Genomic DNA, 25,281 nt, shown 5'->3' on the forward strand with positions numbered 1-25,281 from the left:
TATGAATAATTATTTATTTAGATATGGTTCAACACGTCTAACATTTTATTATTATTACAAGCAGTGGTGGTGGCGGTGGAAGTATTAGTGGTAGTCGTATTATTTTAATAATTATAAACACGATCGTAGGGTATTTCGCTCGTCAGGCCTGAAATCGCAACAGTTCGGAAACCGCGTGGTGACGTGGCGCCGCCTCCCGTCAAACTATCGCTTTCGAGTAACTCAGTAAACAAGTCGTAACTAGTCCGTTCTTCCTGTCAGTCAAGCACCTGAAGGGGGGCAGGAAAAAAAAAATAAGAAGTTTTGCTTCGGCTCGAGGTGCAGTACCACCTCCAGCCGATTGGACGTCGGCCGGTGACGTAGCCTGGGCGCGTGCACTGCGAGTGGTCGTGGACACGCCTGATTCCACGCGAGCGGGAGAACTAGGGCGGCGTAACGCTTCGTCTGTCGCTGCCGGAACGACGTTTATTCCAGATCCCGGCGCCCGCGGACTGTCGGCGTGGTCGGGATGCGGCAGTGGAGCGGGTCACGGGGACATAACAAGTGAGAACCTGCGATGCCACTTTGAGCCAAGCCATGGAGGCGGCCGGGAGAGCGGCCGACAGCGAGATCGTGGAGGTCCAGCCGCGCCCGCCCCCCGCCGCCGCCGCCGAGAACGGGTGCGTCGTCGCGGCCGTCGACCGCCGCCGCCGCCGGGTCCACGCGCCGCTCAGCGGGCTGCTCTCCGCCGCGCTGTACTGCGCCGAGATCGTGTGCGCCTCCGTGCTCTGCGCCTTCTACAGCAGGAGCCAGGACTACGTGTGGATGGGGCTGACGATCACCTTCATGCTGGTGCCGGCCGTGCTCACCCAGCTCACGCTGACCTTTGTGCACCGGGACCTGGGCATGGACCGGCCGCTGGTCCTCTTCATGCACATGCTGCTGCTGGGACCCGTCATCAGGTAAACCGGGGTCGAAAACGTGCGATTTGGGGCGTGTGGCTGTGCGCATGCGCGCTGCTGGCCTGACAGCTGCAGGGGTCGGTTTACACATTTTTGTGTAGTTTAAATAAGTCCACCTTCTCTGGGCTTTCCGACTCCGAGCCTGGAGGACATTTACAGGGACATTCAGGGTGTAGTGTCTTACTCAGGGGGACAATGGTAGCAAGTGGGGTTTGAACCTGGGTCTCTGTGGTCTTCTGGTGTATAGGCGGGCGTGTTCCCCTCTAGTTTGCAGCCACACCAGCTGAATCTGAGAATCCGAGATTCCAGCTGTAAATTAGTGGCTAACACGCCCGCCTTTACACCAAAACTCTGTTTTTGGGCGTGTTCAGTCTCAAACTCCCAGAGGGCCCTGCAGGCCTTTTTCAAATGTAAAAAAAAATAAAAAAATAAATTCACAATCCCTGTGTGTTGTTATTATGCTAATTCAGCCAGTTTCAGCCGGGGTGTGGGCGGGGGGCGGAGTCTAGGCAGGTTCGCCAGGTAGTTCAAAGAAGCGGCGTGGATCTCTCAGCCCGGTTTCTCTGGAATTCAGAGGGATGATGTAAACAGTGGGAGTCTTGGGCCTTTCCAGGTGGAATGGTCGGGACTTACCTTTGACCTGGATGGTGTCTTGTTTTGCTATTTATTTTTAACCCCAGGACAGGAGATGTGGGAGCAGAATTAAAATGAAAGAATAAGGTTTTGATCTGGTGTGTTTGTATTAGGTTTATTATTAAAATGAACAAATCATATCAATTCTTAATGAGTTGCATTTTTCAAATTCTCACATGACCTCACAAGCTGTTGATTCAGGCATGTACAGGAGTTTCAATGAATAATATGGTACAAAGACAAAAAATATATATAATTGGAAGTTTTCCTAACTTTTTCTCCCCCTCTCTTGCTCTCCAGCCATCACTTTCTTGTTGGCCTGGATTAATCTCTGATACAAATTCTTTTTACATATTTTTATGTAGTTTGAATAGGAGACTGTCACAGAACTTTAATCTACATTTGAAGAGATACACAGTACAGGCCAAAAGTTTGGACACACCTTCTCATTCAATGTGTTTTCTTTATTTTCATGACCATTTACTTTGGTAGATTCTCACTGAAGGCCTCAAAATTATGAATGAACACATGTGGAGTTATGTACTTAACAAAAAAAGGTGAAATAACTGAAAACATGTTTTATATTCTAGTTTCTTTGCTCTGATTACTGCTTTGCACTCTTGGCATTCTCTCGATGAGCTTCTAGAGGTCGTCACCTGAAATGGTCCTCCAACAGTCTTGAAGGAGTTCCCAGAGGTGTTCAGCACCCCTTTACCTTCACTCCGCGGTCCAGCTCACCCCAAACCATCTGGACTGGGTTCAGGTCCGGTGACTGTGGAGGCCAGGTCTCCACTTTTTGTTAAGTACATAACTCCACATGTGGTCATTCATAGTTTTGATGCCTTCAGTGAGAATCTACCAATGTAAATGGTCATGAAAATAAAGAAAACACATTGAATGCGAAGGTGTGTCCAAACTTTTAGCCTGTACTTTATAACTGACTGGTAAATTTCAAATACAAGCGCCCTTTATAATTAAGTACTCGTTTCCTGAATTACTTTTTGCATAGCTTTCAGGCCCAGTTCTTGCACTTATTTTGATTGGATCCACACTAATATTCATAATTCTGCTTTTTAATATCTTTCCCAACTAATACAGATGCGCTGATACCGGTAAGAGAACAGTTTAGCCCACAGGCCATAACAATTTTTCTTTTATTGTATTTGTGTGTTTTTTTTTGCTCGTGAAACAAAGCGTCTTTGTTGTAGAATAAAATATTAAAACAGCCGCAGTAATTTCACGCCTGTTGCTCCATTGTGAGTCTAAGCCCTTCAAACTTGTAATGAAAAGATGAGGCGTGCGAGAGAGGGACTAATTAAATCCATAATCCACATAAATAATGATCGAATAAGCTAAAGAAGAAAAGCTGAGCGTTTTACACGCATGGCAGCAGCAGGTGGAAGGTGGGCTTGCGGCGGAGGCCGCTCGCGCCCGCGGTGCTTCACTTCCCCACCACGCTGTGACGCCCACGCTCCTCGAACCGTGTTCCCGTTTTTTGGGCTGCAGGACCTTTACTGGACCACCATCAGCCTCGCGTTGGTCCCGGAGCTCCGGGCGCTTGTCCTCTAGCTTATTGTTACCTTCTTTCATTATTCCTCCATGTGACCTTTTAGCCGCTAGTTATATTCAAATGTTGATGCTGGCTCGGCTGATTCGTTTGTGCTTTTTGTTAATTGTGAAATGTGATATTGATGTAATGCCGAGGGTGTCGCGTTCCATCTGACCGATAATGACCGCTTGCGTTACCGGCGAGAATGGCGTGGTATCGGATCGGGCCCATTGTTGTATGTAATGAGGCTTTCCTCCCGCACGCTCGGGTCCGTCTGCCTCCTGAGGTCAAGGATGTTTGACTGGATCCTTGGCTCCGCCCCTCTCTACCTCCTGGGGTATTTGCATAATGCTGGGCAGTTCTGATAAACATTTACATTTACATTTACAGCATTTATCAGACGCTCTTATCCAGAGCGACTTACAATTAGTATTACAGGGACAGTCTCCCTGGAGCAATTTTAGGGTTAAGTGTCTTGCTCAGGGACACAATGGTAGTAAGTGGGATTCGAACCCGGGTCTTCTGGTTCATAGGCGAGTGTGTTACCCACTAGGCTACTACCACCCTGGGGGTGGTCACCTTGAGGGGTGAAGCATCAGAAAATGGCAGAACGACACCCTGTGTTGACAGCAATTTGTGTGTGTGTGTGTGTGTGTGTGTGTGTGTGTGTGTGTGTGTGTGTGTCTGTGTGTCTGGCCTGATCAGATTCTTGGCCTGAATCTCAACTCTGCCCTACCCAAGTTCAGGTGAAGGTGAGCTTCCTGCGTGGACACCACAGAGATCCACAGCCCATGTGACCCCACAGCTGAGGTTTATTGTCACAATGTGTCACATGTCACAACTGTGGCTGGGTGGAGGATTTCCATGTGTAAATCTGGTTCTTTTTTTTTTATTCTTTTTTTCCTCCTCTTCTCCCAGCGATCATTTGAATATTCAGATAAAGAGACGATCCTAAGGTCGCTGCACCCATTCTTCTTTTTCTTTCTTGCAACGCATCCTCAGGGATCATTGGATCATTTTTGTCCCCTTGATCGTTTACCCTTCCCTGGAAAGCTGCTCCCTCGACTACATGTGCACTAAATACGGAGAGGCATTCGTTGTTGAGCGCAATACATTCTAAAACACAGAAGCCGCTGGAGAGTTGCGATCTTGACCTTGTTGCAGAATTTAAGGGAAATGTTTCGCCATGGATCATGGGATGTGATGTATGGGTGATTAAAATGATGGCAATTAAATATTAACTGAGGTAAGAATATCTTGCCTGAGTTAAGAGGCTGATGAATTCCTCTCGCGTTACCAGACTTTCCAAATCAGCCACTTTGATTCGATTTAAATAAGGCCGATGTGGTCGCACCTTTTTCAATGAACACCTTTTGGTGGTCGTGATTGTCTCCTCCGCAAACAAGCGCCTGGTCCAGAGACGCGTCTGTCTGCTGGAGCTCCGCTTTCGGCACAGCCACCCTGGCGCCTCTTATTCTATAATCACCTGTTGCCCCGGCAACCGCGTGGGCCAAAGGTTCTGATGCAGCCTGACATGCCGGCTGCTCCATAACTCATTTCATTCAAATTGCGCCTGGCTTTGTGCGTCCAGATCACATTGGCGGGGTCCGGCGCGTCGTGATTTCGTGGCGTGAGTTATGGTCCATGCTGAATTACAAGGAGCCAAGCGCTGGGTGCTTAAGAAAAAAAAAACGCACGTCCACTTCTTCACCTACCTCATTCAACCAATTTTTATTTTTTTAATAAATACGCCAAAACCGCAAGTAAACTTTATTCACATTTATTCACAAATTATAATGGAGAAAAAAAATGCATTTAATCCATTTTGGAATAAGGCAGTAACATAACAAAATGAGGAAAAAGTGATGCGCAATACTTTCCATACAGACTCTACATATTCAGGTCAAGGGCAGTAAGGATATTATTATAATTTTTTTTTTTTTTGCAGAATTGAAACCATGGGTGTACAGACCGCATCCCACATGAACTCCCAACTTCCCTTTATATTTGTTCTGTTGAGTGGAGCTTCGTACAATGCATCTTGGGGAAGTTATGTACGCCCTGGTGGCTTCTTAAAGGAAGGATGCAGGGCCGTGTGGATGTTGCCTTTAAGTTTCCTCCACTTGATCTTTGGCCCGCATGGCTTCCATGTATTATGGCGAGAACTGTTGCCATCGCAGCGTCTGCTAAATAAAGTAAAGTAAAGTAAGTAAAGCAGCAAAATGTTTTGTCTGTTTATTACGTAACCTTGTGCGTGTTGTTTCATGCATTTCTGCATTTAGTTCGTACTAAAATGTAAAAAAAAAAAATGCAAGACCCATAAATGAGTAGGTGCATCCGAACTGAACAGTGGACAGTGATGGGGAAGTGGTTAATGTTGTACTGCAGACGCACCTCACATGGCCAGACAAACAGCCAGTTGGTGCTGAAAATTGTGTTAAAAATCTCGCCTCGCCTCGTTCTTGTGAACCCAGCATCTTGCGTCATCTTGCGAGCGGAGCTGCCATGCATAGTCAAACCCCAACCCCATCTTTAATGGGTTTATAATGAATATGGCAGATTTCATAATTCACCCACATGCAGTTTAAATGGGGACTGAATGAACAAGTTAAATTTTTTGTGTAAATAGTTTTTTTTTTTATAACCTCGATTGATGCGACGGTTGTCTTGAGTTGTTAAGACAGGCTGTTGAGTGGTTGTCTCTCTTCTTGTCTCTTTTTGGTTCGTCCCAGTCTGCGCGGCCAGGAGAACGCAGAGCCCAGTCTGGTGCGTGCATTAAATAGACCTTCAGCGGCACACCGTAAAATACAGTAAACGATGACCCAGATCCGTACAAAGATAGCAAAGGGCATGGCACTGAACTTGACACCACCTCGCACACACACATGTGCATTCCCAGACACCACACACACACACACACACACACACACACACACACACACTCACCCCGGGCTTCTGCTGACTTCAAAGTTTGTTGTGGTGCAGCCGGTTGTACGGAATCATCTGAAACTATACTAATATGAAAGCATGTGTGTGTGCCTGTGTACAATTATTGATGCTGACATTTCTTGCCCTGATAGAGGGTGATCGTTTCGAATATCCAGAAAGACGTATGCGATCTACAGAAAAAAACAAACTCCAGCCAAAATGTAAACTGTGAAGAAAGGAATTCCAGCGTTTTTTTTTTTTTTTTATTTGATTTCTGGGTACCACCAGGCTCTTCGCTGTCAGAAAAATGACGACATGGTACTGACCCGGCACGAGCTGTGTGGGCGAGCAGGCCGTGCGTTTCGGCATTTGTAACGGCAGCACCCTGTGGACACCTTTTACATACGCGTGCCCTCTTGTGACTGTTGGTAGTAACGACGCAACAAGAAAATCACACGATGGCATAAACAGAAATTATTTTATTCCAGTGTTCTAAAACAGGGGTGCTAGTAGCCTAGTGGGTAACAGGCACACAAATACACACACACACACACACACACATGAACCAGAAGGCCCAGGTTCAAATCCCACTTACTACCATTGTCTCCCTGAGCAAGACACTTAACCCTGAGTGTCTCCGGGGGGGGACTGTCCCTGTAAATACTGACTGTAAGTCGCTCTGGATAAGGACGTCTGATAAATGCTGTGAATGTAAAGCCTCTTTTCTCATTAATAATTGGATCTAATGTTTTAGAAAAAGCCCACCGGGGCCAGAAGACACTTCACCGTGCAGCAGTGAGGTGCATATTTGTCGTGTGCAATAACACACAGTTATTAGGAATTATATATAAAATAATTAATTGTTTTTGTGTTCACATTTTCATTCTTTGAGCCTATTTTGCGTAGTGCAGTTATGTACACTACCAGTCAGAAATTTTGATGCACTGACTCTGTGGTATTTATGGAGACCAAGATGGAGCCATTTTGAAGAGTCCAACACAAGAAACATATTTTGTATTTGTTGAATCAGGAGTAAGTGAAGTATGTTTGAGTGGTTTTCAGAGTCGCCTCTTTTTACCTTCAGAGGCTTTGTTCACTATTGTCATCATCAAAATGCTCATTATCATGAGAAGAATGATAAGAAAGTGTTCAGTATAAACCTTCAGGGCTGTTGGAAAACCGTCCTCATCGTGTAACTTAAGGTGGTGGAGAGAAGCCAAGAGTGTGAAATGCTGCCTTTTTGTTTATTTCATAACCTCATGTCTGTTATTTCATGGTCCTACGTCTTCAGTTTTGTTCCATAATGAGTAGGTGTGTCCAGACTATTGACTGGTAGTGTGTGTGATTGATGGGAATCTGCATTTCCCCTTTCAGGTGCATTGAGGCGCTGGTGGTTTACTTCAAAGCCGGCAGGAAAGAGGAGCCGTACGTCACCATCTCAAGGAAGATGGCGCTTAAAAAAGGGCAAGGGCTGCCCATGGAGTGGGAGGTGGGCCACTCTGAGCGCAAGCTGGCCGTCCACCGAAACGCCTTCAAACGCGCCGCGGTCATTCAGGCCTTCCTGGGCTCCACCCCGCAGCTCACACTCCAGATGTACGCCACCATCCAGGAGAAATATTTCCTCAAAATCAGGGGTAAGCGTACAATGCCTCCGTACTAAAGCCTATGACACTAAGTACGTCTCATGCTGCGGCTGCATTTCAAAGAAGCAGCTTCTGATGTTGAGACGATATTCTGATATTCTGCGGCAGATCATGCTTCGGCTTGCTTTTCGTATTCGTGCTCTCAAATGCCTGATTATGCTCTGAAGCTGCTTTGAATTGGCTCTTCTGTTTGGCCCTTGTAGGGAGCATCGATCAGACTATTTGAAGCAGGCGTGTCCAGATACACCCCGTGATCCATGTTGGATTAGCCGGCAGCATATTAAAAAAAATATAATGAAACATGGCCCACACATAAAATTTGTTCTCAACTGCACTTCCTAGTTTCAACACAAGGTGGAGCGTTTGCCCTGATCAAGGCAGAGAAATCACAGAAAAATGTAACTGAAGCCGAGCAGAACTAAACGAAATGCGGAATAGCAAGCATGTGCAGAACGTTCCAGACGTGGTGGGAAAATAATATAGTGATATGGATTCAGCATGTGTGAATGGGGCGAGGTCGTGTTGAGTTGAATGTACGGTACGGCATTGCGGCCACAGTTCACCACTTACGAAGTGAGTTTTTTGAAATAGTGGCTTAAAATACATTGTTTTTATATTAAATGCCAGAACGGCGTTCTTGTGTTAAAAAATCCACTAACAGGATTAGGCGTGTAGCTAATGATATGACATGTTAAATAAATGCCCATATCGTGCTATTATTTTGCTGGCAAATGAAATGAATAAAGATAAACCAACACATTATTAATGCAAGATGATTCATATATTTATCGATTGGAATGATGCGCTTTATTGGGGGGTGTCATGACCCCCCAAAAATTACACCTATGAAACCAACACTACGAAGCCAAGTACGTGAGCCAATATTTACATTTATAGCATTTATCAGACGCCCTTATCCAGAGCGACTTAACAATTAGTTACAGGGACAGTCCCCCCCCTGGAGACACTCGGGGTTAAGTGTCTTGCTCAGGGACACAATGGTAGTAAGTGGGATTTGAACCTGGGTCTTCTGGTTCATAGGCGAGTGTGTTACCCCCCCTCATCTCTACTGGGTGGCCCAGCTGTTTTACATTTTTTCTATATGTGGCCCCCATTGAAAAAAGTTTGTAAAAATGTACTCTCCTTTCAGTTGCACTGATGGTCATCACGCTCATTTCCATCACCTACGGCGCCCTGGTCTGCACCGTCCTCGCCATCAACATCAAGTACGATGAGTACAAATTCCGCATCCGCCCCATGGCATATCTCTGCATGGTGCTGTGGCGTGGGCTGGAGATCGCCACGCGGGTCACCACCCTGGTCCTCTTCAGCACGGCCGTCCCCCGCTGGATCATCCCGGTGGGCCTGTTCAACCTCCTGCTCTTCTTTTTCCTTCCCTGGGTGGAGTTCTGGGTGCGTAGAGGCTCGCTGCCTGAGAACGTGGAGAAGAACTACAGCAAGCTGGGCACCACCGTGGTGCTGGTCATGGTGACGCTTCTGTACGCCTGCATCAACGTCTTCTGCTGGTCGGCCGTGCAGCTCAACCTGGCCGACCACGACCTGATCGAGAAGCGCCCGCGCTGGAGTCAGGTGGCGCTCTACTACGCGGGCCGCTTTGCCGAGAACGCCGCGCTCACCGTGCTGTGGTACTTCTTCAAGACCGACTTCTACGAGTACGTGTGCGCGCCGCTGCTGGTGGTGCAGCTGCTGGTGTGCTACGCCCTGGCTGTGCTCTTCATGCTGCTCTTCTACCAGTTCTGCCACCCCTGCCGCCGCCTTTTCAGGCACAACGTGGAGGACTGCCTGCGCTGTGTCTGCTGCTGCAGGCGGAAGCCCCGGCCTGGACCCGCGGCTCCCGACGCGCCCGGAGAACCGGCCCCGCCGGAGCCCAACAGCGACCCTCTGATGACTGATCGTGAAACGGACATTCTCGATGATCTGTTAGATGCAGTTTGACCTTGACTTTGGAGCAGTGTGATTTGCACAAAAACGTGCCTCAGTGATGCTTCGTTGCGGGCAAGAGGGGGATCATTTCCTGCACTTTTCACTACTTCTGAAACTGGGTGTTTAATTTCGCACATTTTCGCATCTAGTGGTGCCATTTAAGAGCAGGGAAAAAGAGATGAACTGTGGTATCGTGTCGTCCAACATAGTTTGAGGCGGGCAAAGAAAGTCCAAATAAGGTACCAGTGGCCGGTCTCTACTCAGTTGGGTTCTGCTGCCCCCTTCTGGACTGCGAGAGAAACAGCACCACAGCTGCTGGGAGTACACTAATGGTTGCCTTAAATAGTCAAGAATGTATATTATTAATGATCAGTCCTCTTGTTTACCAGTTCAAGGTGCAAATATTGGAAACAAGTATTTAAATGCCACCCTGAGACCCTAATGTGTGTGTGTGTGTGTGTGTGTGTGTGTGTGTGTGTGTGTGTGTGTGTGTGTGTGTGTGTGTGTGTGTGTGTGTGTGTGTGTGTGTGTGTGTGTGTGTGTTTGGTCTGTAAGATACACAAAGGTGGCCTTCACTGGGCAGAACGGGACCAGGAATTTGAGTCCAGGTGTGTGGGGAAAGTGCCAAGTGAGTCTCGGAATTTGAAGGGAATAACATGTCACACCAGGGGCTTCCCCTAGTCTATCATCTACCTGCATAGGTCCTAACAGGGTGAAATCCTCTAATCTACACTTTGAAGTTATGAGAGGAAAAGAAAAGAATTGGTAGGCTGTATGTTGCAGCTATGTGAACTATGCAGAACTTTGAAAGATTGAACTTCAGAACCCAGGAGAGGCATTAAAAAAAGGTTCTACAATGAACACACACCGCAAGCAACTGTAGGCTATGTTTATGCCTTAATTTTTTTATTGATCGATTATTAAATCTAATTATGCAACAATTCTTTTTAACGTGACAATGATATTGTGTCCTTGTTGCTTTTGGTTTGTGTAAATATGCTGTCATTTTATTGTGAAGTGCCTATATGAAAAAAAAAAAACTACTGGGTTGCAACTGCTAAAATTGAATGTATGTTTACTGATTGAAATAACTGTTAATAAATTAATAATAAAAGACATTTTGAGTGCAGTTACCGTTTAAGAATATTTTATATACTCTCAACCATATACATAAAGAAATAAAGTGGCTCTTTGTAATAAATATATTCATAAATATGAATAAACCCTTCCTGGAAGGATTGTTACGCCACCTCAATAAATGAGTTTTTAGACGTCGGCTGTTGTTTTTTTGTAAAGAAAAGTATTATATTGTGGTGCGGGAAAACCTGTTCTCCATTCCGGGTATGAAAAGCCACATTGTCCGACGGAACAGTGTAAGAGACACTTGAACAATCCTCGTTTTGGTGGACGCTCCAATTTCCGTTCGAAAAGGACAGAAAATACCCCTCGTTTCGCAACCGGGATGTACATTAAAATCTCGCGCTTCCTCGTTGTCCGTTCGTGTGCGTGGTGGGTGGGGCTTGTGCGGAATGGGCGGGGTTTGGTGGCGACGGGGCGTGGCTCGTTCCGGCATATTAATGGTAGGAGGATGCGGCGCACTCGAGGACGCCTGAGGGAGCAGAGATGGGCAACTGGGTGGTTAACCACGGATTAAGTACCTTTATAGTGGTGAGTTCTCTACCCAAATCTTATCTTTTGGGCATATAATTCATAAAAAAAACTCTCTTTAAACGTTATTATTGTAATCAATTGACAATCTATTATTAAAAGAGGAGTAAATGCTGTAACAATAGTTGTAATAGTACTAAAGTACTAAATAAATCTAGCCTTACGTTTTTTAAAAACACTTGACTCAGTGACTGTATTTCTAGGTGGTCTGGATGGGCATCAATATCTTCTTGTTTGTCTACTTCTTCCTGCTCTACGATTCCAGCGACCGCTTCTTGTACACACGTCACCTTCTGGGCGTGAGTTTCTCACCATTTCCACTTGCATGCTTGTGCAGTTTTCTTTGGGAAAATGTGTCATTTTAAAGGTGGTAACATTTCAGTAGTGAATCAGGATTTCAGTGATTGTGGGAAGAAATCTCAGTAGAACTGAACTGACAGTAGACTGTGGTGGTAAATACATTTTTTATTACACATACACAGTCATACATAGTGGAACTTGCACTGAAATGCTAATTGTGCAAAGTAATTTATGGGAAAATAGAATATTTAAAATAGTATTCTGTATGAAATGTTGCAACATTGAACTACACACAGTAAGAAAATGTTAAGCTGTGAGGATGACTTCACAAATCTTCTAAAATGTACTGGCAGCAGCTTGCAGGACTGCGGCACTGTCAAACATGTCACCTGTCATGTGTGGCCTTCCACAGTCTGCGCTGTCCTGGGCGCGGGCCCCGGCCGCGGTCCTCAACTTCAACTGCATGCTCATCCTCCTGCCCGTCTGCCGCAACCTGCTGTCTCTCATACGAGGATCCTTCATGGTGAGTGGAGCGAGGCGGGAAAACCTTACAGCATGACCAAGTCGCTTTTTAGGAAGATTAAAACTTTTTCCTTCTGAAAACTGTAGTGTTGCGGGCGAAGTTTGCGGAAACAGCTCGATAAAAATCTCACTTTCCACAAGCTGGTGGCGTACATGATTGCTTTGATGACAGGTATGAACAAATTTGCATTGCAAGTGGTAAATATTTTTATTGCTCGTGACTCAAAACTCAAGACATTGTGCGTGACTACTTAGGTTTACTCACGGTTCCAGTACGCAGGAACCACAAACTTCAAATAAAGATAAAGTGAATGTCATTATGATACACAGCAGCGCAGCGCACGGTACACACAGTGAAATGTGTCCTCTGCATTTAACCATCGCCCTTGGTGAGCAGTGGACAGCCATGACAGGCGCCCGGGGAGCAGTGTGTGGGGACGGCGCTTTATCAGTGGCACCTCAGTGGCACCTTGATTGATTACGGGGGATCCTTCCTTAACCGCTAGGCCACCACTGCCCCACCATTGACCAAATGATGGCAGGCACATTGTCCTCAATAATTTTTAGAATAGGTAAATATTATCTTATGTAGGACTATGAAAAAAATTTGTCTTTTTGTAAGAGTGTTTATTTCATTACATGTTCAATAATATGCAAATGTAGCATTTATCAGGCATTTATCAGGCACCTGAAGAAACTTTACTTTCCTCAGGGTTAAATGTCTTGCTCAGGGACACAATGGTAGTAAGTGGGATTTGAACCTGTGACTGGTGGTCTTCTGGTTCATAGGCAGGCGTCTTACCCACTAGGATACTACCTCCCTGGTTTCATAAATTTCTGTTAAGTGGACCTTAAAAGTGGACGAGGAAGCGGCCCCGTAATCAGAAGGTTGCCAATCTCTTCATTTTCTTCTTCTAAAAAGAAAATATAAAAAAAAACTTTTGTGTTTTTTTTTTTTTTTTTTTTTTTTTTTTTTTAGCTGTTCACACGATAGCCCACTTGCTGAATGTGGAGTGGCTGAACAACAGCAGGCATGGCGTTTACGACGAGCTCAGCACAACTCTGTCCGAGCTTGGAGATGAACAAAACACCAGCTACCTCAACCCCATCCGCTCCACCACCACTGTATGTCACTTTGTCCTCGGTGGTATGGCTCTTAGCTTTGGTCCAGAACCTTCAAAATTGTGTACCAGCGATGCTATCTGCATGACTTTTACTGTATTAAACCGAATATAAGACGACTCCGCTCTTTCAAGGCTTTGTAGAACACAAATGTAAGATGGCATTGTGTGTTCGAGTTAAAGCTGATCATGCAATGCCAGAAAACATGGCAAAGACGTCATATATTTTAACCCCAGCTTGCAGAACGAGTGAGTGACTGATGGATTTTGCTGAATTGGCCCTACAGACTCCTACCATGTTTGTGTTTACATCGATTGCGGGTCTGACAGGAGTGGTGATCACCCTCGCCCTCGTCCTCATCGTTACTTCCTCCATGGAGGTGATCCGCCGCAACTACTTTGAGGTGTTCTGGTACACACACCACCTGTTCATCGTGTTCTTTGCAGGACTGGTCTTCCACGGTGCTGGGTAAGTGATGAATGCTGGATGTCCTGGGGAGGAATTCTGGGTGTAGAATACCCATTAATGGCCCACTGTTCTCCTTCATTCAGGCGTATTGTACGAGGTCAGGTCACCACCGATCCTCCACACAACACCTCTTACTGTAAAGATATCCCAGATGAGTGGGGTCAAGATCCATCGTGTCCCATACCCCAGTTTGCTGGAGGTTTCCCTCAGGTAAACAGATCTGTTCTTGCTAGTGACATACAGTTCCATGGGTTCTGCATTCGGTTCCTGAGGTTCCTTCTGTCTCATATTCATTGAAGATCAGGTGCTGGCAGGTTGTTAGAAAACTAGGTGGTCGAGAGAATCCAAGAGTGTGAAATGCTACCATCACAGCAAAAGATCCCTGATTTGGAGAGACTCAAATCTTCAACTTTTTGCCTAGTTTGCTATTTTTTTGTCCATCACATATACCTGACGTGTTATTTCATAGTCCTACATCCTCAGTTTTGTTCTATAACGTCAAAAATGCAAGACACAAATATGAGTTTTGACTGGTAGTGTATATCTGTAGGATATTTCCTTCCCAGGAGCACTTCAGTCATACACAAATCTGAAAATAATTTAGAGAAAGCCTGAAAGAAAAAAGAAAACTATTAAACTATTAAAAAGCGACGAAATAAATGCATCAGTGAACAAGACTGTTTTGTGACTGGGTTTAAAAATGTGTGGTGTTTGAGAAGATCTGGTATCATACAGACGGTGATTCAGATGATATTCTAGTCAGGGGGATCCACTTGCAATCACCAGAGATCTCAGAGGTCTGGTTGGTTTGCATTCATTGAACATTTCTGCAAGGCAACTCAGCCCCTATCCATTTAAATATTCATAGGCCTGCACCAATGCTTACAAATCCATTTTAAAACAGACCAGATTAAAAATTAAAAAATTAACCATTGGTGTCATTTTGGCTATCAGTGGAAGAATAAAATAAAAAGTATTCTTTTCCACTTAGACATGGATGTTTGTGATCGGTCCCATGGTCATCTACTTATTTGAGCGTCTTCTACGCTTCATCCGCTACATCCAGAAAGTGACATATAGAAAGGTGAGCAAACGTTTTATAGATATGGAAGTGTTGAATTTCCTTTTTGACATTTTGGCCTTCGTTTCCCTGAATCAGATTGTGATTCGGCCATCCAAAGTTCTTGAACTGCAGCTGGTGAAGAATGGCTTCAAGATGGAGGTTGGCCAGTACATCTTCATCAACTGTCCTGCTATCTCGCCACTGGAGTGGCACCCGTTTACCCTGACCTCTGCCCCAGAGGAGGACTTCTTCAGTGTGCACATTCGCTCTGCTGGGGACTGGACCCAAAAGCTGATCACCATGGCAGAGCAGCTGCCTGAAGGAAGCCAAGGGCCTACGTAAGTCAGAGCTTAGCTTCAGAAAGTGAAAAAAAAAGTTGTATTTTGCTCCAAACTGGAAATGATTTGCTCTCAGAAAAAGATGAGTGTTCTAGTTTCATTTGTATAGTTAGATTTGGTTTCTTTCCACAGTTCACATTATGTACACAGTAGATCCTTATCTGCATAGTCTACTAAAAGTGTGCCAATAAAATGGCTGAATACATCCAGCACCATTGTGGAGGATCAGTATTCAATGTGAAGCCATTGTCACACCTTTGATTTTTTCAAAACCGCAATTATGTTTTGGGTTTTTTTTGCCTTAAGGCCACATGCATTATGCCAAGGTACAAATGAAACCTACTTCCTTTAGTAATCTGTCCACCAAATATTTCCTCCTGTTCTTCTACCTGTTTTTGTTGCCATGCACAAAACCAACAATTCCATAGTGTACATGGTATGAAAAACCATCTTTGGGTCGCTCTCTTGGTCTTCCCAGAATGGGGGTGGACGGCCCTTTTGGCACAGCCAGTGAGGACGTGTTTGACTACGAGGTCAGTATGCTGGTGGGAGCTGGGATCGGCGTCACACCCTTTGCATCCATCCTTAAATCCGTATGGTACAAGTTCAAGGACTCAAACCCCAAGCTTCGCACCAGAAAAGTACGTTGACAATTTCTGCAGTTGACCTGCCATATCACTGCTTTGAAGGACAAGGTCTTTTTTTCCTTTTTGTCCTGTAATAGGCCTCTTATCGCAGTCTGTGTATTCTTCCTCATTCCAGATCTACTTCTACTGGCTGTGCAGGGAGACACATTCCTTCGAGTGGTTCGCCGATCTCCTGCAGGGCCTGGAGAAGGAAATGGAGGAGAGAGGAATGGGAAACTTCCTCACCTACAAACTTTACCTCACTGGCTGGGACCAGAGTCACGTGCGTACAAGAACGCCCCACACGTTCTTAACACTTTCAAGTGTCGGTTAACTCATCATGTTACAGTATGTACATGATGTATCCAGAGCGACTTACAATCAGTAGTTACAGGGACAGTCCCCTCCCAGGGTTTCTCCACTCAGGGTTAACTGTCCTACTCAGGGACACAATGATAGCAAGTGGGGTTTGAACCTGGGTCTTCTGGTTCATAGGCGAGTGTGTTACCCACTAGGCCTCTACCACCTACTTACACATAGATCTTTTATCCAAAGGTTAGGAGATGGGCATATGAGTTTCTTTATTCATGAAAGTGTGTGTAAATGAAGGCAAGTGAAGAGAGTGCAACAGTGGGGAATAAAATGTAGAAGATAAGAGTGATGGAGCTGCTCAAATAGCAGTTGGTAGCGCAGATCGTTCCAGATCAGGAGATAATTGCATGTCATCTTCTCAAGGCACATGAGAAATAACATGCTATATTAAAATACAAATGCTTCAGAAGAAAATATATCAAAAGATCTTTCTAGTCCTATTTAAAGTACAAAGACCCATATCTGCATGTTTGTTTATGAATATTTTCAAAAAGCGCAACTTTTTGCAAGGACCTTACCAGCTTCCTTCGACCGCTGAAAGATTCTTCACTTTTCTAGGCTGCTCATGTGATGGTTCATTTCGACGAGGACACGGACGTAATCACTGGACTCAAACAGAAGACGCACTATGGGCGACCAAACTGGGACAAAGAATTTGAAGAAGTCCGCAAAGACAACCCCACGTATGTTTTTTTTATTTCGCTTAGACCTTTACATTAAAAACAACATCCCTATTACAGTGATGTATCGGGAAATGTTGACTATTTTTCCATCAATGTTTGCAGGTCAGTGGTGGGAACTTTCTTGTGTGGCCCTGAAGCTCTGGCAAAAACTCTGGAGAAGAAATGTGTGAAGTACTCAAACGTAGATCCTCGGAAAACCAAGTTTTACTTCAACAAGGAGAATTTTTAAGCAGCACGCCAGTGCAAAAAGAAAATGGCTTTGATCTTTGCAGAGGACTGAATAGCACATACTTCCATGATAATGGAACTGGATTCCACAAAATCTTTAGGTGATGAACTTGGAAGATAATTAGCCTCCACTAGACCACATATTTACACTACTAGACCAAAGTTTGTATGCATCTACTCTGTGGCGGGTATGGAGACAAAAATGGAGCCCGTTTTAAGAATTCGATGCAAGAAACAAATTTATTTATTGTTTGTTGAATCAGGAGTAAGTGAAGTATGCTTGAGCATGTTTATCAGTTGCCTCGTTTTACGTTCATGGCGGCTTTGTTCACTGTTGTCATCATCAAACGGCGCTTGAGATGCTCATGAGCATGAGTGACTGATAAAGTGTTCAGTATAAAACCTTCAAGACTGTTGGAAACTGCCCCCATTGTCCATCTTAAGGTGGTGCAGAGATGCAAAGTGTGTGAAATACAGCAAAAGCAGTAAAATACAAGACCCATTAATGGATAGGTGTGACTATACTTTTGACTGGTACTGTATATAGGGCAGTGGTGGCGTAGAGGGTAAGGAAGTGGACGTGTAACCATAGGGTTGTGAGTTCAAATCCTTAACAGTCAAGGTGCCACACATTTTTAAAGCAGAGCATTTAACCAATCACCCTTAATGAGCAGTCATGAATGGTGTCCAATGATCATTGTGTGGGGACACATTTCACTGTGTGCTATGCTGTGCATCACTCACTTACATGTATGTGTTGGCACTTGTATATCGGCTACTATCTTCTTTGTAGTGAGTGATTCATGCTCCCTTGGGCAACACCCTGCTGCAAAGAAACAGCGTTTGACTGACATTTATTTAACTGTGCAAAGAGTCCCTTTACGTGCTTTCAATGTACGGAAAGTAGGAAGTGGTGCTCATTTTACTGGAAATTAGTCTCAACAACCAATAAGCGATCCATCAGGAATCTGACATAACTACCTGTTAATGGATGAGATCACACTTAAAAGCCCTTTGATCGGACAACTAAACTTGTTTACGGTGTGTGTGTGTGTGTGTAATTATATATATATTACAAATACACATACACACAATCTTTTACTGTTTAAAATGAGAAAACTTTCCAGAAATAAAACTAGTTTTATTGTGTGAACATGGAATAATTTGCTTTGTGTTTATCCAGATGTAAACTCCACAATGTGCTCATATTCTGCCTTCAATTCTCACCATCTCCAAGATGTATAATCTAAAGACAACAAAAGCTACAAAAAAAAAAAAAAGGTATATGCCTCCTGGCCAGTACAAAACAAGTCTACGACATCAGTGATAGAAATATTGGCATCATACTCCTGTAAAACACAGAAACAAAATGCAGAGTAAAAAAAAAAAAAAAAAAAACATTCCAGGAATGTAGTACAACCCCCTCAATGAAAACTAGACTCACACAGACACACTCCGGTTTAACCTGCGCTACCCCTTTTCCACTGTGCTGACTGCCTGTTCCCAAATGAAACCTATTTATCCACTGTGGAATAATAACAAAAAAAGCAACGTCTGGAGTTGCGTGAGCTGCTGAAGACATAAATGAGTTCTGCATTCCCTGCTTTGTGTAGTACGCAAGGTTTGTGACGCGTGTACAAATATTATAACTCATTTACAATTTATGCTTACTGTACTTATTTAGATTTATAATGAATGAGCTGCCAGTACCAGTGTCCAAGATGCACCTCAAGGTGCTCCTGCAGTTTTCTGAATCTGTTCTTTCAGGATGAGGATGCTCTGTCTCTGTTCCGGGGGCAGCATGGCAATCTGTTCTGGGGTCAGCTGCAAGACCTGCATGATCAGGGCAGCCTGCAGGGAGGGGGGCACACACACACACACCAAAAAAAAAAAAAAAAAGTTACAAGATGCTAAACTCAACCAAAAGAAAAGGCGAGAATGAAATGCCACAGAGTGAGTATTCCCAGTACTGCATTCCAAAAGCAGCCAGGTAATCCAGTTTGTCTGCACGGCTGAGGTTATTGTTATATCACCATTCTGAGAGCAGCGTGATACACTTGACTTTTGAAGAAATCAACAGGCATAATATATGAATAAAATACAAACGAGCCTATTCAGCACCTTTTCATGATCCTGAGATGAGACTTGGCTCTGGCCTGGACTGAATCCTCCTGACTGTGGGACTCCAGAGAGGCCTGGACCCTGTAAGTACAAACACTTAAATCATTAAGTTTGGATGGCTAAATACAGGCTTAAATAAATAAATAAATAAGACAATTTATCACAGGTTCCAAAAATACACTATTAGCTTCTTGTATCATTTATGCATACGCACAGTAATATTCACACGCTCATATCTAAAAGTTCCCGTATAATGGAAATTTCACTTTGTGAGATTATTTAACAGTAATAGGCAGCTCAGACGGTCAGAAATGGAATTTGTCCCCTAATGACATCGAAAGGGAAAAGGTTACCTCCCGTTTCTCACACATTTCCCACCCAAATATTATCTCCATTGCAGTTGCTTGTGATGGGATGTAAATATGAGTACAAGTTTTTTTAGTTCCGTCACACGAGACTCTGAAGAACCAGTGGGGAAATGTGTGAGCTACGGGAGGTAACCTTTCCCCTTACGATCTCTCCTCCTCGTCATTTGCATTTAAAGCTACACACACCAAATTTCTGAATGAGTCTTCAGATACAGTATTAGGGGACCACTAATATAAAATTTAAAAAAAAATAATGTCAGGGGACCTTTAAGGGAATCCTCCATTTACAAGGTCCTATAACTGCCGAACTGACGGAGGACACTTGCCTGCATTGAGTGGGGAACGGGGCCTTGCATGCCGCTCGCTACAGGGACCCTCTGGCCTGACACCGAACCCCGAGTATCCACAGCTCTAGGGTCACGGCCTGGCATTGGTGCTAAAGTTTCGGTTATGTTTCACAACAGGTCATACTTCAAGCATATATAGAAAAAAAGAAAGAAAAACTTTCATATACAGAAGTGGCTGGTTTCTGTCTATACTTGGTACCTCTGGCCTCCATTGGCAGGCCCCTCTGATCCATCATGGGTCCTCTGGGTTCTCCCATCATTCCTCTGGGTTCTACCATGGGTGCACCCCTCATGTCATGTGGCCCTCGCATGTCCGGTGGGCCCATGTGCATAGGCGGGCCGTGGTGGGACGGAGCTCCCATGAAGCCACGGCTGTGTTCATAAAAAAAAAAAAAAAGCAAAACACACAATGACCTACTAGAGCCAAGAAACAAATTAGGGGTGCATAAGAGCCGGCGTGCCACCCTCACCTGGGTTCCACCTCTCCTGTGACATTCAGCAACGTGCCGCCGCGAGGGTCATTTGGTCCATCACCCAGCAGGCCCCTGGGAGGAACCCCTGTAGGTCCTGGAGGAGGAACACCAGATCGCATTGGTGCCCGGGGGTCAGTTATGGGCACTGCGGGGAGGAAAGCGTATCCAGTGAAAATGCTTTGATTCCACTGGACCACTTTGAAAATCTAGACTACATATCGTTAGGTCAGAATTATTACGCTACTCCCGTTCTTTTTTTCTTTCAACCCAAAATAATTTTCCAATTGACCCAAACTAGTCACCAGTCCGGCAACATCCAAGAGCGCTTTTAAGGGAAGAAAATATAGATTTCAATTGTCCATTCAGTGACCTTGTAGGCACCTCATGGAGAAAGAATCCCTTCACAAAGGACCTTATTCTCTTAGATTTCATGTTCTGAAAAAACAAGATGCGGTTTCACTTTCCATGCATTCATCACAGAGGACTCAATAGGACTTTGTAGTCATTTCCCAGATATACTGTTTGTGTCAATAAGGAAAGAGTTTATGATTCACAAAGGGGCTCTCAACCAAACACACACCATGCACACACACATAACAACGATATGTCAAAAGTGGATTAATCATTACAATTTTGGTTTCTGGTGCACCACAAATATTTATTATGTGCAGTGGAGGAAGTAAATCAGACTAAACCAGTCTTTTAACACTGATTCAGTTCCCAGCCAATTGAGTGGGGCTTTGGCACTTGGAATCACACCACCTTAATGAATTTGAAAAATTCATTATAAAAGAAATGAAAAGAAACGAAAAGTGCACAATTTTTCTACAAGAATTCTGAGACAAAAGACTGACCACCATATGTAGGACATATTTGAACAGATACATGCCCATAAATAACATCCACAACTGAAGTGCTTAATACAAAATCATGCTACACTGATGTAGTAAATATATCACTACCTTTATAGGGTTTCTGTAAGCTTTCAACAATTAAAAACTTCCCGAATGGAAAATTCTGATCACATTTATCAAACTGGAACATTTTTCCCCAAAAAGAAAAGTAAAACGCCATGTTACTTCACAAACTATCGAGCTTGGCATTTGATTATGGGAATAAAGTCAACACATGACATTTAACACCTAAAAAAAAAAAGACCTGGTGTGTTTTAAAAGCTATTTAATGCCATAAAACCTTATTTTTAAGTGTTTTAAGGCTTGTTGGAAACCCTACATGGAACCACAATTGTTTTCTTTGATTCTTCTGTCCAATTCTATATTGCTGTCTGACTCTGCCACATGGCCAAAGTTGGACAGTGATACCTTGAGGCCGCTCGATAGCAACCTGACCGGCTGCTCCTACCGGAGAGTCCTGAAGGCTTCCTGGGTCAGCATTAAATAAAGAGCAGAGGAGAAACAGGCTGAGATGGTTAAGAACTGACGCACAAACCAACGAGTCCAGGACGAAGGCACAACAGCCACACTGTAAAGAGCCTCAAATGAGGTACTCCTCCAGAGATACACATGCTTTTCCATTTGGGTTTTGCAAAAGGGGAGTTGTTTTACAAGTAATTTACCAGGGTGAACAGATGAATAAGAATCCATTGACGGAGAAACGATAATACCGACTGGAGTTACTGCACCCCCTAATGGACATTACATGGATGCAAACAAAAGCAGCTATAACATGAGTCTGAGTGATGGGATGGAGGGATGAAGTGTACTTATATTTTTAACACACAAACAAGTGACTCTGTACCTTGCCCCCTCTCTATAGCCATAGGCCCTCCCTGGGGGATCCCTAAACCTCCTGAAGAGCACAGAGTGGAAGGAAAAAAAAAAAATAACAAACATGTTCAGCCGTACCGCACTAAACAATGAACCATGAACACAGACCTCAGGAATTGTGTACTTTTTCCCTCAGGAACGAATGAAAAAATAAATAAATAAAATTAAAAAAGTACCTGACGGCCCCACTGGGCCCTGTCCTGGCATGGGTCCAGGTACACCACCCATCTGAGGGGGCATCATTTGTGAGGCTCCGTTCACATGCATCCCCGGCTGAGGAACACACAGCAGGACATTAAAGTTACACACTATACAAAAGAAATTAGATTATCAAGTGAAGCAACGCCAAGGTACCTTTAGATGGATATTTTCATTAAGCTACATAAGACATAGCACATGGCATACAATGTCCACTACCAGAGGTATTAGTGCTATTTATACACTTGTCTATATCTTAGACACTACTGGAACCAAGCAACTGCAAGTTGTTGTATAGTTCTGTAGTTTAAAAAAGAAAATAAAATTGGTAATACAACTGACCACCGGCTGAGACACAGGGGCAGTGGGTTGGGGCAGAGGCTGGTTGGAGGGTGGTGCTTCCCCTGCTTGGATGCTGCCGATGAGTGGCTGCACTGGGGTCTGACGGTGGAGCATTTTCTATGGACCAAAGCAGAATCAAAGTTGCTGCAAAACATTCTTCACATTTGAATTTTAAACAGACTCTTCAGCTCAGGAAAAAAAATGTAACCATTCACATCAAAATCTAAGCACGTCCGGCCAACTCTCACCAAGGCGATCTCTGGGTCGACAATACGCATGACCACCTGAGCCTGCAGCAGGGCATAGGCCAGCTGGGGATTCTGAAGGAGCATGTTCCTGGCCTCCTGAGGGCTGTTCTGCACACACACCTGAAGATACGGCACACAAAAACAACAGATATATGTCTTCTGATTATAAGATCTCAGCTTCATAAGAACGAGTAGCCTAGTGGAGAAGACCCCCATCAATAAACCAGAATCCCTGAGAAAGACACTTAACCCCGAGTGTCCCCAGGAGACAGAGGACAAGAGTTTACAAAATCTAGCATTTCAATACACCAAGTAATATATGAACATGGGTCTGGAATAATAGTCATTACAGAGTGGCTGGTGCCACTCTGATGATCTCACCTTCATCTGTTTCATCAACTCAAACATCTGCTCAGGCGGAAGACTGGCTACAGCCCTGCTGATGGACTCAGGGGCCTCCTCCGGTGCACAGCCGTCCCCATAAGGAGACTCAATGATGGGAGCGCCAGTTCCCAGGCCTGAAGGCAACAGATCAAGTCACCACTCAATAAATGTTCTACAGAACCTGCAGGCTTAAGGATCATACAGAGACGGCACAATGTAAAGGTGTACATTTGAAATGGTTGTTATTAGACTTACTCTTCAGCTCCTCTTTATTCTTCTCACTGGCGGCATTGTCGACGCGCAGGGCTCTACCGCTGAATTCTCTTCCATTCAGGTTTCTCATGGCACTGAGGGCCGTCTCCTGGTCCTGATACTCACAGAACCCATATCCTTTGGGTTTTCCAGTTTCTCGATCATACACAAGCCTGAAAGAATATATAGTTATACACTTATCAAAAATAGCTGGAACTGGGTGTTATGCAAAAAAAATCCATATCAGTCAATATCTATTTGTATTACAATTGTTTAGTTTCTAACAGAGGTGTTTTGCATTAAAGCAGGCTATTGTAATTGTGACATCTCTGCTTTTTTTGCCATAAAGGCATGGAGCTAGCAAAAGTGGAATCAATGGCCTGTTGTTGGAGTCCAATAAGGGTTTTTCTCTTGGAATGACACAAACTAGACCTAATTATATATCAATCAAGTAAAAAAAATCCATTTCCATATAATTATCTTTATCTTTTAATTGCCCAGCCACAATCTTAGCTATACATTAAATCATATCATGGATAAAGAGACTATTGAGTCAGCCAAAAATGTTCAGACTTAGAAAGCTGACAGCCTCTTACACTATAATAGAGTAAAAAAGCTGTATTTTTTTCATTCCCGACATAAATACAAAATAAAGAGACATCGGCCGAAGCCTCCAGAGAAACGGTCTCGGGGGCGCATCTACACAGGCGACGCATTAAACACCCGACAAGCGCTAACCTGAAGCTGACCACGAGTCCGACTTCTGAGAAGATGTCCTTCAGCTGCTCCTCTGTAGCCTCGTACGGGATGTTCCCCACTGCAACAAAAAGACGAGCCAGAACACGTGAAGAGCAACAGGAGCGGTCAAAGCATGGCAGGAACGCCAGGTACACCGGAGCCCTGCTGGTAGCGAAACCTCCCGGTTACACGGAGTTATATCACAAATCACGTGCTTTTTTTGTTATTAACAAGCGCCGTGGCTAACACGACCGGGTAACATCTGGCCGCTACTGTCAGCAAAGGCAAACAACAAGTCAAGACATAAACGCGTAAATGTCACAGCAAGTCCCCGGAATTAGAGAAGCGCGTACCGAAGACCGAGCGCAGGGAGCGGTCCACCGCCGGGTCCCTCCCAGCAGCTGCGGCGACCGCGGCTGCGACACCCGCCATCTTTCCTAGCAGAGACCGGCCACCCGGAAACAATAGCGCGCCGTCTGCGACTACTTCCGGGTGGGCGTTTCCGCTTATTATACATTTTTTGCTTTGTTTCGCTCAATTAAGACTGAGGGTCCCCAACGTAAATATTTTTTTAAGTTTACCATACTGAGTAGTGTGCTTTACAATGCTGAATACAAACTAAAACTATTTTTATTCACCAAAAACAAAGAGGAAAAAACTCCCATCAGGAGTTTTGGTAAAATCCCCAGGAGGGTTGCCATGCATGGATCAGTCACTTTTTACTTTTAATACTAATATTCAAAGCAAATTGTCAGCATAAGTGTTGCATGAATTATAACTGGGGCAGTGATGGCCCAGCAGGTATGGAAGTGAAGGTTGCCGGTTCGAACCCCGAAGCACCGTCCCCACACACTGCTCCCCGGGCGCCTGTCATGGCTGCCCACTGCTCACTCAGGGTGATGGTTAAAAACAGAGGGCACATTTTGTTGTGTCACCGTGTGCTGCGCTTTAGTGTTTCACAATGACCATCACTTCACTTTCATCAACACACAAAA

The 25,281-nt window shown here is 44.5% G+C and overlaps 3 protein-coding genes across 10 annotated transcripts; 2 read left to right on the plus strand and 1 right to left on the minus strand.

Annotated features, from left to right (window-relative positions):
* Window positions 1-10,692, plus strand: xkrx (XK related X-linked). Its single transcript, XM_028960152.1, has 3 exons — window positions 1-941; window positions 7,426-7,685; window positions 8,845-10,692. Exons 1-3 carry the CDS (start codon window positions 577-579, stop codon window positions 9,648-9,650), a joined length of 1,431 nt encoding a protein of 476 aa, XP_028815985.1. The 5' UTR covers window positions 1-576; the 3' UTR covers window positions 9,651-10,692.
* Window positions 10,693-11,245: 553 nt separating this feature from the next.
* On the plus strand, window positions 11,246-18,181 carry nox1 (NADPH oxidase 1). Of its 3 annotated transcripts, none has more exons than XM_028960203.1 (13): window positions 11,246-11,306; window positions 11,572-11,605; window positions 12,019-12,129; window positions 12,216-12,300; window positions 13,108-13,253; window positions 13,537-13,718; window positions 13,802-13,928; window positions 14,710-14,802; window positions 14,878-15,119; window positions 15,598-15,760; window positions 15,882-16,028; window positions 16,676-16,800; window positions 16,903-18,181. In XM_028960203.1, the coding sequence occupies exons 3-13, from the start codon at window positions 12,070-12,072 to the stop codon at window positions 17,027-17,029; spliced, it is 1,497 nt and encodes a 498-aa protein (XP_028816036.1). In that variant the 5' UTR covers window positions 11,246-11,306; window positions 11,572-11,605; window positions 12,019-12,069; the 3' UTR covers window positions 17,030-18,181. The 3 variants fall into 3 exon arrangements, with proteins under 3 accessions (XP_028816036.1, XP_028816034.1, XP_028816035.1); XM_028960201.1 differs by having other exon boundaries at window positions 11,252-11,306; window positions 11,510-11,605; XM_028960202.1 differs by lacking the exon at window positions 12,216-12,300 and having other exon boundaries at window positions 11,252-11,306.
* Window positions 18,149-24,731, minus strand: cstf2 (cleavage stimulation factor, 3' pre-RNA, subunit 2). 6 transcript variants are annotated; one of them, XM_028960207.1, is made up of 15 exons: window positions 24,640-24,731; window positions 24,287-24,365; window positions 23,552-23,721; window positions 23,294-23,430; window positions 22,913-23,032; window positions 22,665-22,781; window positions 22,301-22,397; window positions 22,096-22,146; window positions 21,660-21,719; window positions 20,335-20,431; window positions 20,064-20,236; window positions 19,844-19,941; window positions 19,150-19,230; window positions 18,739-18,879; window positions 18,149-18,377 (listed from the first exon to the last, which is right to left on the minus strand). In XM_028960207.1, exons 1-14 carry the CDS (start codon window positions 24,716-24,718, stop codon window positions 18,757-18,759), a joined length of 1,482 nt encoding a protein of 493 aa, XP_028816040.1. In that variant the 5' UTR covers window positions 24,719-24,731; the 3' UTR covers window positions 18,149-18,377; window positions 18,739-18,756. The 6 variants fall into 6 exon arrangements, with proteins under 6 accessions (XP_028816040.1, XP_028816039.1, XP_028816037.1 ...); XM_028960206.1 differs by having other exon boundaries at window positions 19,844-19,953; XM_028960204.1 differs by having other exon boundaries at window positions 19,844-19,953; window positions 20,335-20,482.
* Between the last annotated feature and the right edge of the window lie 550 nt (window positions 24,732-25,281).

This window comes from Denticeps clupeoides, chromosome 18 (genome assembly GCF_900700375.1).
Source record: "Denticeps clupeoides chromosome 18, fDenClu1.1, whole genome shotgun sequence".
Lineage (NCBI taxonomy): Eukaryota > Metazoa > Chordata > Actinopteri > Clupeiformes > Denticipitidae > Denticeps > Denticeps clupeoides.

Coding starts and splice junctions, on each gene's coding strand:
- cstf2 (XM_028960204.1), bottom strand. CDS start 24,718: ATGGCGGGTGTCGCAGCCGCGGTCGCCGCAGCTGCTGGGAGGGACCCG. Junction 22,147..22,300: donor GGGCCCAGTGGGGCCGTCAG/GTACTTTTTTAA, acceptor TGTGCTCTTCAG/GAGGTTTAGGGATCCCCCAG. Junction 19,231..19,843: donor CCGTTCCCCACTCAATGCAG/GCAAGTGTCCTC, acceptor TTGTACTTACAG/GGTCCAGGCCTCTCTGGAGT.
- nox1 (XM_028960201.1), top strand. CDS start 11,262: ATGGGCAACTGGGTGGTTAACCACGGATTAAGTACCTTTATAGTG. Junction 14,803..14,877: donor AGAAAGTGACATATAGAAAG/GTGAGCAAACGT, acceptor TCCCTGAATCAG/ATTGTGATTCGGCCATCCAA. Junction 16,029..16,675: donor CTGGCTGGGACCAGAGTCAC/GTGCGTACAAGA, acceptor TCACTTTTCTAG/GCTGCTCATGTGATGGTTCA.
- xkrx (XM_028960152.1), top strand. CDS start 577: ATGGAGGCGGCCGGGAGAGCGGCCGACAGCGAGATCGTGGAGGTCCAG. Junction 942..7,425: donor CTGCTGGGACCCGTCATCAG/GTAAACCGGGGT, acceptor TTCCCCTTTCAG/GTGCATTGAGGCGCTGGTGG. Junction 7,686..8,844: donor ATATTTCCTCAAAATCAGGG/GTAAGCGTACAA, acceptor CTCTCCTTTCAG/TTGCACTGATGGTCATCACG.